Here is a 14,237-nt window from a genome sequence, read left to right as displayed (position 1 = left end):
AAAAAATGTAATGCGATAATTTAATTTTTAGCAACGGCATAGCAACGATTCTCAAGTAAATAATAGAAAATCCCAAACATTGCGAGGAACTAATCTTCGTGAGGAGAAATGGTCGCAAGTTCAAGTGGGCGATGTAATCAGAATGGAGAACGATCAGTTTGTCGCAGCGGATGTTCTGCTCTTGTCAACGAGCGAACCGAACGGTCTCTGTTATATCGAAACAGCAGAATTGGACGGGTATAGTCTATAAAATTGGTCAATTATACACAATTAAATATATATCTATAGAGTTGCAATAATCTGTGAAACTTATATAGGGAGACGAATTTGAAGTGTCGTCAGTGCCTGCCCGAAACTGCCGAGATGATGGATAATCATGAATTGATCGGCCAATTCGATGGAGAAATCGTTTGTGAAGTCCCGAATAATTTGTTGAATAAATTCGATGGAATACTCACGTGGAAAGGACAAAAGTAAGATTTAATATTGTAAATGGAACAAAAACCGAGTATTTTAAATTGAATATTCCGTAGAAAATCATATTTCTTGCAAAAGCTGGAGATAGCTGATTTCTTGTTTTGCGCATATCAAATTTATTTAACTATCATTTATATCAGGTGAGAGATGTCGATGTTAATGTTTGACAAATATTGCAGGTACGCATTGGATAACGACAAGATTATTTTACGAGGCTGTGTTCTCAGGAACACGCAGTGGTGCTATGGCATGGTGATCTTTGCAGGCAAGGATACCAAACTGATGCAAAACTCAGGGAAGACCAAATTTAAGAGGACTTCTATAGATAGGCTGCTGAATCTTCTCATCATCGGAATAGTGTTTTTTTTACTTTCCTTATGTTTATTCTGCATGGTCGGCTGTGGTATTTGGGAAAGCTTGGTAGGTCGTTATTTCCAAACATATCTACCATGGGACTCGTTAGTGCCAAGCGAGCCCATAACTGGTGCCACAGTGATCGCTCTACTCGTGTTCTTTTCGTATGCTATTGTATTGAACACAGTGGTGCCAATCAGTTTGTATGTGAGTGTCGAAGTTATTCGATTTGTTCAGTCATTTTTGATAAATTGGGATGAGGAAATGTACTACGCGCCCACAAAAACGCACGCTAAAGCTAGGACTACCACATTAAATGAAGAGCTCGGCCAAATAGAATATATATTCTCTGATAAAACCGGGACATTGACGCAGAACATAATGACTTTCAACAAGTGTTCCGTGGCGGGAAAATGTTACGGCGACATCATCGATGAGGTTACTGGCGAGGTCATCGATTTGAGCGAGGTGAGTTTCTTTTTTAATACGAAAATCTCTGATTCTCGATGCTGATAATAGGGTACGTGTGTTACATATTCATATAATTGTTACTTATTATAAAATTATATACATATTGTTCAAGATAACTGCAATATGTTATTCGTATTATATAGTTATGCTTCCAATGTTGCGCGAAAAGAATATTAGTCATATATGCTTCTGCTAAAAATTTTTTGTTATTGTATAGAGGGGGGATTATATTGCATTGGTAGTATGACAATAATGATAACATTTTTTTATATTATATATTCTTTTTTATTATAATTTTTATTATTTTTTAACATAATTTCTAATTGATGTAATGATTACGCGAGAAACTATAAAATATAACTTTTTTCAGCAATTGTTTTAGCAAAACACATTAAAACATATGTCACTAGTACACAATCGGCATTGAAAATGTCCTCGCACACATCGTTACATGCTTATATAACTTGTAGACTATTTCTGAGTGTAAATATACATTGCGACTTTTTTTTAAATCATACACGATGTTTTTCTTTAGTTATGCAAATTTAATCTCAATATGTATTGTAACCATCATGGTCGTAACTTTGCAAGAGATTTCATATACATCACTTAGCATGTGTGTGCTGCATGTATAGACGGACAGAGCTGTTCCAACGCCGACGATGCAATGGAAAAGCGGACAGGAATTCGTACGTCCAGTTTATACTCCTTTAAGTGGTCCGAATGTACGTCTTCTGGAACAAGCAGACAGAGTATCCAATACAACACCAGAACCCGGTATCAACGGCAGTCCAAAGATTCCACACAAGTCTTCAGTACGCATGTTGATAATTAGCACCTCTTGTCACGGAATCTGTACATGCTATCGCTTTTATCTGTTTGTCATTGCGATCGTATACATCCAATATCATCTGTTTATCATTGCATTCTATATCATACACAATATCATGTAAGTCAAAGCGTTTCTAGTATCTTTGTTATGCTCAATAAAGTAACTCATATCTCAAACGTGTCTGTATTGATGACTTATAACTATATTTGTATTTCATTTGTATTCTCTCTTGCGCGTTAAAATTTTATATTATAATATAGGTATGTTATGTTTTTGCTCTTATTTTTTTTTCTATTATATTAATACATTGTTAAGACTAATGTTTTTCATAATTGTCTTATAATATATATGCTTCAAAGGAAATTCAGCTAACGATATATACATATTGTCTCTTTTTTCAATTAATTTATTTTTATGAAGACAAAGTATATTATTCTGAGTAATATATAAGAAGATTTCTAGCTTTTTCTCCAGCTTTCTTTATTTTCTTTCTTAACAACAGCAAAATTTCCGATTTTTCGTTAATACGATTAATTTTTTCTCTTCTATATTAACCTCGTTGTAATATATGCAAAAACAGCCAAATTCTTGAAAAATCTCATTGTATATTTTGCAGACAATGCCACCTTTGGATTTCTCGTTTAATAAGGATTACGAACCAGACTTCAAATTCTACGATCCTGCTCTGCTTGAAGCCGTGAAACGAGGGAATCGAGATGTCCACAGTTTTTTCAGATTATTGGCACTCTGTCACACTGTTATGCCGGAAGAGAAGAATGGCAAGATTGAATACCAAGCACAGTCGCCCGATGAAGCTGCCCTCGTATCTGCCGCTAGAAATTTTGGCTTTGTTTTTAAGGAAAGATCGCCCAACAGTATAACAATTGAAGTAATGGGAAAAAAAGAAATATACGAATTACTCTGCATTCTGGATTTTAATAATGTACGAAAGAGAATGTCCGTAATTTTGAGAAAAGACGGGCATCTTCGATTGTATTGCAAAGGAGCGGATAATGTTATTTACGAACGATTGAAAAAAGGTAGCGAAGAAATAATGGCAAAAACATTGGAACATCTAAATAAGTTTGCAAGCGAAGGTTTAAGAACATTGTGCCTTTCTGTGAGGGACTTGGACGAAAAATTTTTCAATAATTGGAAACAACGTCATCAAGAAGCGGCATTAAGTCATGAACGCAGAGACGATAAGCTGGACGCGATTTATGAAGAGATAGAGAAAGATATGTCATTATTGGGTGCTACTGCCATTGAAGATAAATTGCAAGATGGTGTGCCTCAGACCATTGCCAATTTGAGTGTTGCTGGTATTAAGCTTTGGGTATTAACTGGTGACAAGCAGGGTAAATTTTTGAAGAACATAAACATAACATCTGAACATATCTATGTTTTAGTAAAGTAACATTTTCACGTTGAACTCTTTTATAGAGACAGCTATCAACATCGGATACTCGTGTCAGTTATTAACGGACGATCTCACAGATGTCTTCGTGATAGATGCTACCACTTATGATGGCGTGGAGACACAATTGGCGCGATGTTTGGATACCATTAAGACAGCCTCGACTCAACAAAAACGACCAACTCTTTCCATCGTCACATTCAGGTGGGACAAGGAAAGGTCAGGCACATGAAAGAGACGGAGTACAATCTATTAACTCTTTCTATTGCTGATTCTGATAACGCGTTTGTTTAAAAAAAGAAAAAAATGATCTCATAATGAATGTGGCATTATGTTTCATGTAATGCTTTATATGTCTATATAGTTGTGTTTATATAAAAATTTATTATATTTAACTGCAAGAGAGTCTTACACTTTATATCCAAATTAGTGGATCTTGCAATGCAATTTAAATTATAATGATTATCCAGAAAATATAAAATAAAAACATTTCTTAGACATTTATTTTCAAACAATTATAAGAATGTGATGACGAATCATATTTTATTACAGCGCTTAATTCATTGTATGTGCATTGGTTTTATACATCTCATCTTCTGTTTATCTATCGCCAAGATCCAACTTAATAATATGCATGTGTATCTGATAGTATTATCTTATATCTTTTATATTTAAGAAAGCATTACAAAATTGTCTTTTTTATATCTTGCAAATATCAAAAATATCGAAACTTGCTACATTATTGTTGATAATATAATCAGCAATATAATCAAGGTGTATTTAGAATGATAGACTGACTGGTAGAAATCTGACTTTAAATCAGATATTTTTCCAGATACTGCATATGTCATATCTGAGATATTTTAATGTGATATATTCATAGTCATAGGTAACTGAGAATTATCATGATGCTTGATATTCACTCCTTCTCTTTCTGTATGCTTAATACTACATAATGTTAGTGACATTATATATTAACATAATTCGTATGTTGCTTGTGTCACGTTCTTGTATCTGTAGTTATTAATACAACACATTGTGTATTGTTTATAATTAACGTGCATTACTTTTAACACCTAAAGTTTCAAAATTTTCTATTTTGTTAATAATGAGGTTGCTATTTATTATCTATCTTTTTTCATAACTATTTATTAATCTAATTTTTATTATAACTCCATATTTTATATGAATTTAATGAAGTTGAACTCGTTTAAATGAATATTAAATCATTATTTATGAAGTCAAATTATTTATGAAATCATTATTCATTATTAAATGAAGTAACCACATTGTGTTTGAATATTCTTTTTTTTTACACAGCAGTGATACAGAATACAATGCTAGTAGAGATGAACAGGATGAACATGAAATGGAGCATTCAACAGGATTTGCGGTGGTTATCAATGGACATTCTTTAGTTCATGCGTTGCATCCACAGCTGGAAAAGCTTTTTCTAGAAGTGTCTAGTCAATGTAAGTTCAAATCATTCATATTTAGAATAAATATTTAATGTAATATGAATTTTACAGGTAAATCTGTAATATGTTGTCGGGTGACGCCACTGCAGAAAGCGATGGTCGTTGAATTGATTAAGAAAAATAAATCCGCGGTGACTTTGGCAATTGGTGATGGCGCCAACGATGTTTCAATGATAAAAACGGCTCATATTGGCGTTGGTATCAGCGGACAGGAAGGATTGCAGGCCGTGTTGGCCTCAGATTATTCGATAGGGCAATTTAGATTCTTAGAAAGATTACTTTTGGTTCATGGCAGATGGTCATACTACAGAATGAGTAAATTTCTTAGATATTTTTTTTATAAGAACTTTGCATTCACTCTTTGTCACATTTGGTTTGCCTTCTTCTGTGGATTTAGTGCGCAGGTAAGACATTTGAATATTTTGCACATTGTAATATTATAATAATAAAAAGAAATATAATTAAAAATAAATGATGTTTCAAAGGCGAATATGATTTGTAATACTCCTTTGTAAGAGCTTGCTCCAAAGTCGAGATATTTGGAATATGAATTTAAGTTTTTCTCTGATAATACATTGTAGAAAACAATAGATTAATTGCGAGCGCTTGAAATTGCACAATTGTAATCAATCATCTCTTGTATATATTTTCTTGCAGACTGTGTTTGATCCTATGTACATTTCTGTCTACAACCTATTTTATACTTCGTTACCAGTTTTGGCAGTTGGCATTTTTGATCAAGACGTTAATGACAAGAATAGTCTAATGTATCCAAAGTTGTACACACCAGGATTGCAGAATTTGCTTTTCAACAAAAAGGAATTTTGTTGGAGCGCTCTGCATGGATTTTATGCAAGTTGTGTATTATTTTTAGTACCTTATGGTAAATATTTTTATATATTTTTATTTATTGAAAGAGCTCTATATTAAATAATGCTCTTCTTAAATTATAACAATCTAAATCTATACAAGCACACATATTTTATGTATTTCAACAGGAACATACAAAGATGGAGTGTCGCCAAAGGGTTACGTACTTTCTGATCACATGTTGCTAGGAAGTGTAGTAGCTACTATATTAGTTATAGTTGTAACCGTTCAAATAGCGCTCGACACGTCATACTGGACAGTTTTTAACCATATTATGGTGTGGGGTTCGCTCATTTGGTATTTTATTTTAGATTACTTCTACAACTTTGTCATAGGTGGTAGTTATGTGGGCAGCCTTACAATGGTAGGTATTGTTGCACAAATCGTTTATATTATATTCCCCAAAATTACAAGCATTTTAATCATTTAATTTGCATTCGCAGGCTATGTCGGAAGCGACCTTTTGGTTTACAACAGTGATTTCTTGTATAATCCTCGTTATACCGGTACTTTCGTGGCGATTCTTCTTTATGGATGTCAGGCCGACATTATCCGACAGAGTTAGACTGAAACAGAGGCTGGCACAATTGCGTTCCCGTCAAAGTCAGGATATACTGCGTACACCGTCTACGAGACGTACACGACGATCTCTACGGTCGGGTTACGCCTTCGCTCATCAAGAGGGTTTCGGCAGACTTATCACGTCCGGAAAAATTATGCGTAAATTGCCAAATGGTGCTGATTTTAAGTTTTCTATGCCGTTTACGAACAATGTTACAAAACAAGTTAATGTTGCCACAACATCACCAAAGGACAATAGTGCATCTAGAAATTCGCACACATTGGACACGATTAATTTATAATAACTCGAGAATGTTAGTTAAAATTTAGTGCAAGACACTAAAGTGTAAGTGATTCTAGTGAATTTTTCTTAATTTATTTAGTTATATGAATGTATATTAAGTCAAAATTTTTAACGCGTCAAATTCATTGATTCCGGTGTATCCCATTGAATGAAATCGGTTTTTTGTACCAATTGAGAGGTATAAGTGATATATTATGTGCAGTATTCCCGAGGTTCTCATAAAGAATTGATGTCTGTGATTACATTTAATTTAAACATTTATTTTGAAGAACATTTTTGAACAATTAGAAACACTATTATGATCTATAAACGATATTTATGAATAATAAATAATAACATTAAAATAAATGCATGTAATCTTTAATACAAAGAATTCCAATGGGATACATTGAATTACACTACAATAGAAGTAGCATATGCTATTTATGTCTATACATCACATTAAGCATTTATATACAAACCTGTTATAATTATTACTTAAATATATCTTTACGTGTTCAATAGTTTTTTAATTATATCTTTGCACTTTTGTCAAGTAAATGAAACATGCATACTTGATTTAAGATTTTGATGTTGCAATTGTTTTCATTATATATATAAATGATAATTTTATAATCATGTGTACACGGTATGGAAAAAAAATAGCTTATGCTACATTATAATATGTTTGTAATTGTTACTATAAAATTTCGTATTTGTTAGAAAATAATCCTGAATATCTGAGCATATTGTGAACAAATAATTTGGTTTTTTTTTTTTTTAACAAATGTTATGATAATTGTATGTGTTAAATTCTCTTCGTATGTTGATATAGAACATTGAAGTAAGTATTAATAGAAAATGTCGAAAAATGTTTTTTATTTAATATAAAATTAATTTTTAACCATATAATGGATAAATGAATTTATTATATTATGGTTACTTTTTTATTCACGCATATATTATGGGTAAACTATTAATTTATTATTAACATAATATATTAGAATAATTCTTTTGCACAATATATACAAAGCATTTCTTTTATTGAAAGTTCTAAACAATTGGAAGAACACATTTTCTGTATATAGTACTGTTTATAATTTTTGATCCATTTTATTGAAATGTAGCATAAAAATTAATGTAATAACGGTGAAAAGAATAATTTGCATTGCTATGCACTCCTCATGTATATAACAGAAATGTCACATAGAGAGGTGTCAAAATCTTGTAAAAAATGTCTTATCTCTCTTGTATTATATTCTAGTATGAACATAGTTGTAAAAACAGAAAATGTTTACACGATATATTATGATAAGAATAGTAGTTATATTAATAATTGCCTTTATAAGATATGAATACAACAAATGATTTAAAATATTGTATCATAGCATTGATTGTAAATATTTTAAAGAGATATATATTATATATTAAATGTTAAGTATACATTTTTTAAAAGAAAGTAATATATAGATATATATATATATATAGATCGATTTAAAGGAAATATGAAGATAGTAGCTATATTGTATTGCATTATCACGGATAAAAAGTTTGCCTTGGACTGACTACTGAATATATATAATATTAAAATGAAAAAGAAACAGTAGTAAAACAATGGAGAGTATGTATTTCTACTTTTAATATTACAATACAGCTTAGGGAGAAATAGTCTGTATGGGAAAAATGTTTCACAATCAAAAGATCTTTCTCAAATGGAAAATTTTAAAATTTTAGTTGCTTTGAAATATTGTGCCTAAACAAATTATACAGAGCGTTTCAAATTCACTTAAAATTTCGTTAGTTTATGTGAGATGTACTTTTCGTTTTCTATATGAATAACAAACAAATGTGAAATAAGTATATGGATTATTTTAAATTATTAGTTTCACAGGTAAAGGCATTCATTAATTTATGCAATAATCTCTTTTGTATCATAAAATATATGCTTATCCAAAGTTTGCAATACAAAAATGAATTCTTTCTTATAAGCTTCCAAAGTTTTTCTTTCGCTTATCATAAAACATTAAATTTTTACATGTTACAGTTTTAAAGAAAATAAATTACTGAGAAATTCGTGAAATGGTATAGAGTATAATGTTTATTTTCAATTTGAATGATAATTGTTGAGTTTTATATGACATATTCCGTTATATTATCATATATATTATTTATTGCAAAAAAAATATTTTAAATTTTTCTTTGAAAATTTTTTTGAATGGAGAAATTTTGTTTTTAAAATAAAATTTACAAATAATAAAGCATTATTTGCGTAAATAATTTTTGTATGTGGTGAAGATAAAATACTTATCAAGAATCATAAATGGACTGAAAGAATATATTTAAAAACTAAAAACGATGCTATAATTGTATAAATTTCGTCAAATCAGATAATGAAATATATACATTATACTGTCATGATAATTTCTCATTATTGAAATATAAACATGTTCGCTCTTCATATATGGATAAAGTAAACTTATATAATTATATTAGTAAAATATAATAACTTATATTTTTTAGAAAGATTGATTTATACATTTATTTTCATTACTTTTTATGTTATTCATAATTTTTTAATTATCAATTTCTGCAAGATTGTTAGCATGCATGATGTACACGTAGCTTGTCAATTACAAATAACATCCTCATCTGCAAAATTAAATATCGAAATTCTGAAAAGATGTATTTTATAACATCTATGCTGTACAAATTTATTTTGGTGTTATATATTATAAATAATTTACTCTTTTTTTTTTATTTCAACACTACATAATTTAAAGTCTAAAAGCTTTCTATTAACATCTGAATTAATATTTTGATTAATATTGCATAAAAAAATTATACATAATTACAGATATTTGGAAATTTTGGTAATTAATCTTGATGTGCTTACTTACTGTAAAACGTATAAGTAATATATAATCATAAAATATTATTGATTGCATAAGAGGTATTACAATGTGTATGTTATAAGTCAAATGCTGAATCAAATTTAAAAGCAGAGTATGTCTGTCTGTTGTATGTGCTCATTATGTATCAGATATTAATCGGTAGATATAGAATTAAAAAAAAAACATACAAATTTACTTCAGTTTTAACTTTCCTAAAGCAGTTTGTGCATATTCGCAAACATTTCATTTTTTTGTTTTCATACATAAGTTTTTTATGAAATAATATACAATGAATAAAATAATATGAAATAATATGAAAAATTAAATAGAATATAAATAAATGCACGTATATTATATATGATTTGCTAAATAGTATCAAGAATTTCCTTATCTGAATATTTTTTGCTTGAAACAAATCATTATTTTGTCAGTAATTTAGTTTTTTGATACTGTACCTAGTATTTTTTTGTTGATATATTTTTACTTTTAATATACAGATTCACACTATTGATATTTATATTGATATTCATAAAAATATTTTATTTTCTTCTAACTGTTCAAACATTAGGATTAACAAATTTCATAATAGAGCTATACAGAGACATGTAGCTTATCAATTTAAAAATTTAAGATATACTTTATGTGTGTGTGTGTGTGTGTGTGTGTGTGTGTGTGTGTGTGTGTGTATGTATATATATATATACATAAATAACAACAAAATTAAAATATAATCATGATACAGTGATAGCAATACGCATTTAGTAGCTTATCATAATTCTTGGTTGTTTTTATGAAAGAACAAATATTATTATATAATATATATATAATTTCAATAATGTATTTAGTGATACATTTTAAAGCACTGGCCGAATTCGTCCTGTGATCATCCAGGATCATTTATATTTAATTTATAAATTTTTTAATGGTGTGTATAACAACAGCAAAAAATTAATATTCATCTTCTGCGTAAATCTTTCAATATTTTATTAACACTATAATTATTTTATATCTAAATATGTCTAATGCTTAATCTTTTTATTTGAAGTGGATTATTCAATTACATTTTTTTGTTTTCATCAATTGTCGTGCTCCTCTATTATTTTCTTGAGAATTTCTTGAGAATATTTAATAATATATATACTTAAGAACATTTGCTGTGTCTTGATTATACAAAGATAATATATAGATGTTATAATTCAATTCGAATGAAAGGGACCACAGCACAATTTGTTAATGTAAATTTATCATTTACAGCATATTTTATGGTGCTTTTTAAAGTTAGAATTATCTAATTAAATTATTTATAATTTACTCATTGTTATCAAGCTGTAGACGATTTGATCTAAAACAAAGATATATACTTGTAATAATTGTAATATAGTTGGCAATACAAGAAAAAGTATGTAAATAAAATGTGCTTTGTCACAAATTAAAATAATCTTATGAGACTTGATGTGTATGTATATATGAATTAACAATAGCCATAATATTTCCAAACACACTTCGCTTCAAAATAATTATGCATGTTAGAAAGAATTTTTACCTGAATTTAATCATTTTGAGTATATATACAAAAGTATATATACAGAATGCTCACATAAGCGTAAATAATTGTCTTTTTAAATACTATCATCTTAAATTATGTTTATGTATATATCTTTTTTTCTCTTCCAATTCCTTATTTGCTCTTCATCATTAATGTGTATGCATTAATAAAATAAATTAAGAGTAATCTTGTATGAAATTATATTTTTGTTGTACAGAAATATTAATTTACAGTTACATGTATGTACATATATACATGTATATCAGAGATAGATATACCCTAACAATAGTTGGAAGTATTTTCAACACAGTACAATCAAATATGAATATTATTCACAAAATGTACACTAGCAGAATCACATACACAAAGAACATATAGTTTTTAATCAAAACTTATTAATTTGCAATGAAACTTTTGTAACGTTTTATTTTGTTTTCCCTTTTTTTTGGAAAACCAATTAATACATCAATAACATAATCACATATTAGTGTGAATTGAAATATGCTATCAAAACATTTGCAGTTACTGTGCAGATCAGTCTAAGTTAAAAGATAATTTCTTTTTTTTTACTCGAGATTAATATTATACTGATTTGTGATTTAATCACCTCTTTATTACTTCTACTATACTACTTCAAATTGAACATTTCACAGTTTACAAAATCGTTCGAGTATCAAGGGTTTCTTACTAATTTTTAAATTAATAAAGATAATACAACGTAAAATATTGTATTTTTCAACGCGCGCATTATTATTATTCTATCTGTAACTTTTCCTATTTCTTATTCAATCTCTATCAACCATTTATTAATAATGGAAAATCGAAAATCATGACCTGCTCAGAAAATTTCTCTAATATTCGCATTATAATTTTTGTTATAATTTCTTATCAAATTTTGTGCAACTTTTATATAAAAAATCCCAAATATTATATATATATATATATATGTATATAATATCCGTAAAATTTTTAAACAGAAACATATGTTTATTTCATGTGTATATGTAGATATAATTATTTGAGGAAAATTCTAATGTATAATATTTGTATATTATATGTACTGCAATGTGATATAATACTTACACACACAACTTGTATCACAAATTTCTATCTTTCTAATCTTCTGAGGTTTTTGTATCTTGCAAATGATCCACTTTTAATAACAATTATAATCAATTATGATTAAAATTGCAATCTTTTAGCTAAAGAGGCACCTTCTGTCGATTCAAGCAGTTTTCTTTTTAAACTAGGTCTTTCTTCACGTTGACGTTTAATAGTTGTAGGTAGGGGCAATTTAGGTCCAGGTGTAGGTGCAGGTTTGTTATTGAAATATGGCATCTGCAGTGCTTGATCGCATGTACATCTTTCTAATGGGTTCACATTCAAGAAACTAGCAATTAAATCCAAAAGATCATCACCAGCAGCAGTAAATATATGCTTCAGTGGTGTTCCAGGAAAAGGTTTGAATTGAATGAAATCTGGTAATTCAGTCATCCCTGGCCATGTTTCTTCCGTTGGAGTACCTAGTGTCTAAACAGTGGAGAAAATATTTGGTCAAGACAATAGAGAAAATTTATATATATATATATATATATATATATATATATATATATATATATATAATAAAATAAATTTTTGAGTTTAAGAATTATAACAATATCCTAGACTAATAAAAATGTATTAGTAAATATTAGTAAATATAAATATATTACCTGAAATATTCTAGTGAGTTGGTCCAAATCAGATTCACCAGGTAAAAAGGGTACTCGTAGCAAAAGTTCGGCTAATATACAACCTACTGCCCACATATCAATTCCAGTTCCATAAAGTCTAGCACCATAAAGTAATTCAGGTGCTCTGTACCATCTTGTAACAACTTGATGAGTATTTATTCGATTAGGTGATCCAAAAAATTTGGCTAAGCCAAAATCTCCAATTTTTAAAACACCTTCTGAATTTACTAGCAAATTATTCGGTTTTAAATCTCTATGAAGTATCCAATTAAAATGAAGATATTCTAGGCCTTGCAGTGTTTGGATCATGTATGCTTTGATATTAGCTGCAGTTAAAACTATATTGCTATCCTTTATTATTACTTCCAGATCAGTGTCCATAAAATCAAATACTAAGGACACATTGGATTTATGGCCAAAAACATCTGAAATCGAAATTATACTTATAACAATAAAAATTTATTTTTATGTAAAACTGTATATATTATTTAATTATCATATTTCACTTTTAATAAATTATTAATTAAATCTTTACATTAAAATATAAAAATAACAAATACCCAATAAGCCAATAATATTATCATGCTTTAACTCTTGCAGTAATTTGATTTCTCGCAGAGCAGTTCTATTTATACCATCTTTGGCTTCTGCACGACTTCCGACTTTGATCTAAAAATATAAACATTAATATAAGTTTATAAAAAATATAAATTATATAAAATATATTTTCTATAATAAAAAGTAACCTTTTTCACAGCCACTATTTTATTCGTTTCTTCATCTTTTGCTTTATAAACCGTGGCAAACTGGAATATAATAATAATGTACTTATATTTATAATATTGTGTATAATTAGATTATATATTAGATTGTAATCAATATAAACAAATCTGTTGTGCATACACTATGTGTATTATACAAGTAAAAGCATTATATTATATATATATATATATATATATATATATATATATATATATATATGTGAGTGTGTGTGTGTGTGTATATATATAATTTTTATATAATTTCATATAAAATTATGAAAGTGACAAAAAATATTTTGTAACCTGTCCTTCGCCTAAAAAGTCGATTTTTTCGTATCTTCGCACTTTTTCCATTATTGCAAACATTTATTTCATATACAAGTACGTGTTTTACTTTTTTACAAGCAGTATTTCCAAATAATGCGCCTGTTTTACATACTACATGCAATATATATTATTTTTCTAGATATCAGAGAGAAGCTTGATAGAGAAGGCATGGCAACATCAGAAATGAAGAGTGAAGACTCAAGCAAAACGCAACATTCAATATACAATCGTAATCG

At 28.6% G+C, this 14,237-nt stretch overlaps 2 protein-coding genes across 13 annotated transcripts in view; one reads left to right on the top strand and one right to left on the bottom strand.

Annotated features, from left to right (window-relative positions):
* LOC126849452 (phospholipid-transporting ATPase ID) overlaps positions 1-10,152 on the top strand; it is a 47,906-nt gene extending 37,754 nt beyond the window's left edge. For 4 of the 11 annotated variants that reach the window (XM_050591302.1, XM_050591293.1, XM_050591285.1 and 1 more), the window contains 11 exons: positions 32-237; positions 318-473; positions 657-1,299; positions 1,938-2,117; positions 2,751-3,492; positions 3,578-3,770; positions 4,872-5,023; positions 5,081-5,433; positions 5,687-5,912; positions 6,028-6,263; positions 6,343-10,150. In XM_050591302.1, the coding sequence (XP_050447259.1) occupies positions 32-237; positions 318-473; positions 657-1,299; positions 1,938-2,117; positions 2,751-3,492; positions 3,578-3,770; positions 4,872-5,023; positions 5,081-5,433; positions 5,687-5,912; positions 6,028-6,263; positions 6,343-6,762 (3,507 nt within the window). In that variant the 3' untranslated portion in view covers positions 6,763-10,150. Of the gene's footprint in view, positions 1-31; positions 238-317; positions 474-656; positions 1,300-1,937; positions 2,118-2,750; positions 3,493-3,577; positions 3,771-4,871; positions 5,024-5,080; positions 5,434-5,686; positions 5,913-6,027; positions 6,264-6,342 lie in introns of all 11 variants that reach the window. The other 7 variants (XM_050591377.1, XM_050591358.1, XM_050591367.1 and 4 more) reach the window with 5 other exon arrangements.
* A 237-nt stretch (positions 10,153-10,389) lies between these two features.
* On the bottom strand, positions 10,390-14,235 carry LOC126850866 (cyclin-dependent kinase 7). Of its 2 annotated transcripts, XR_007687604.1 has the most exons (6): positions 13,978-14,235; positions 13,660-13,719; positions 13,474-13,582; positions 12,893-13,338; positions 12,264-12,710; positions 10,390-10,976 (listed from the first exon to the last, which is right to left on the bottom strand). XR_007687604.1 is itself a non-coding variant. In XM_050594274.1 (5 exons), exons 1-5 carry the CDS (start codon positions 14,038-14,040, stop codon positions 12,363-12,365), a joined length of 1,026 nt encoding a protein of 341 aa, XP_050450231.1. In that variant the 5' UTR covers positions 14,041-14,234; the 3' UTR covers positions 10,983-12,362. The 2 variants fall into 2 exon arrangements, 1 of the variants encoding a protein (XP_050450231.1); XM_050594274.1 differs by lacking the exon at positions 10,390-10,976 and having other exon boundaries at positions 10,983-12,710; positions 13,978-14,234.
* Between the last annotated feature and the right edge of the window lie 2 nt (positions 14,236-14,237).

This window comes from Cataglyphis hispanica, chromosome 1, assembly GCF_021464435.1.
Source record: "Cataglyphis hispanica isolate Lineage 1 chromosome 1, ULB_Chis1_1.0, whole genome shotgun sequence".
NCBI classification, from domain to species: Eukaryota; Metazoa; Arthropoda; class Insecta; order Hymenoptera; family Formicidae; genus Cataglyphis; species Cataglyphis hispanica.
Note: the sequence above shows the minus strand (reverse complement) of the source record. Positions and strands in the feature narration are given on the sequence as shown.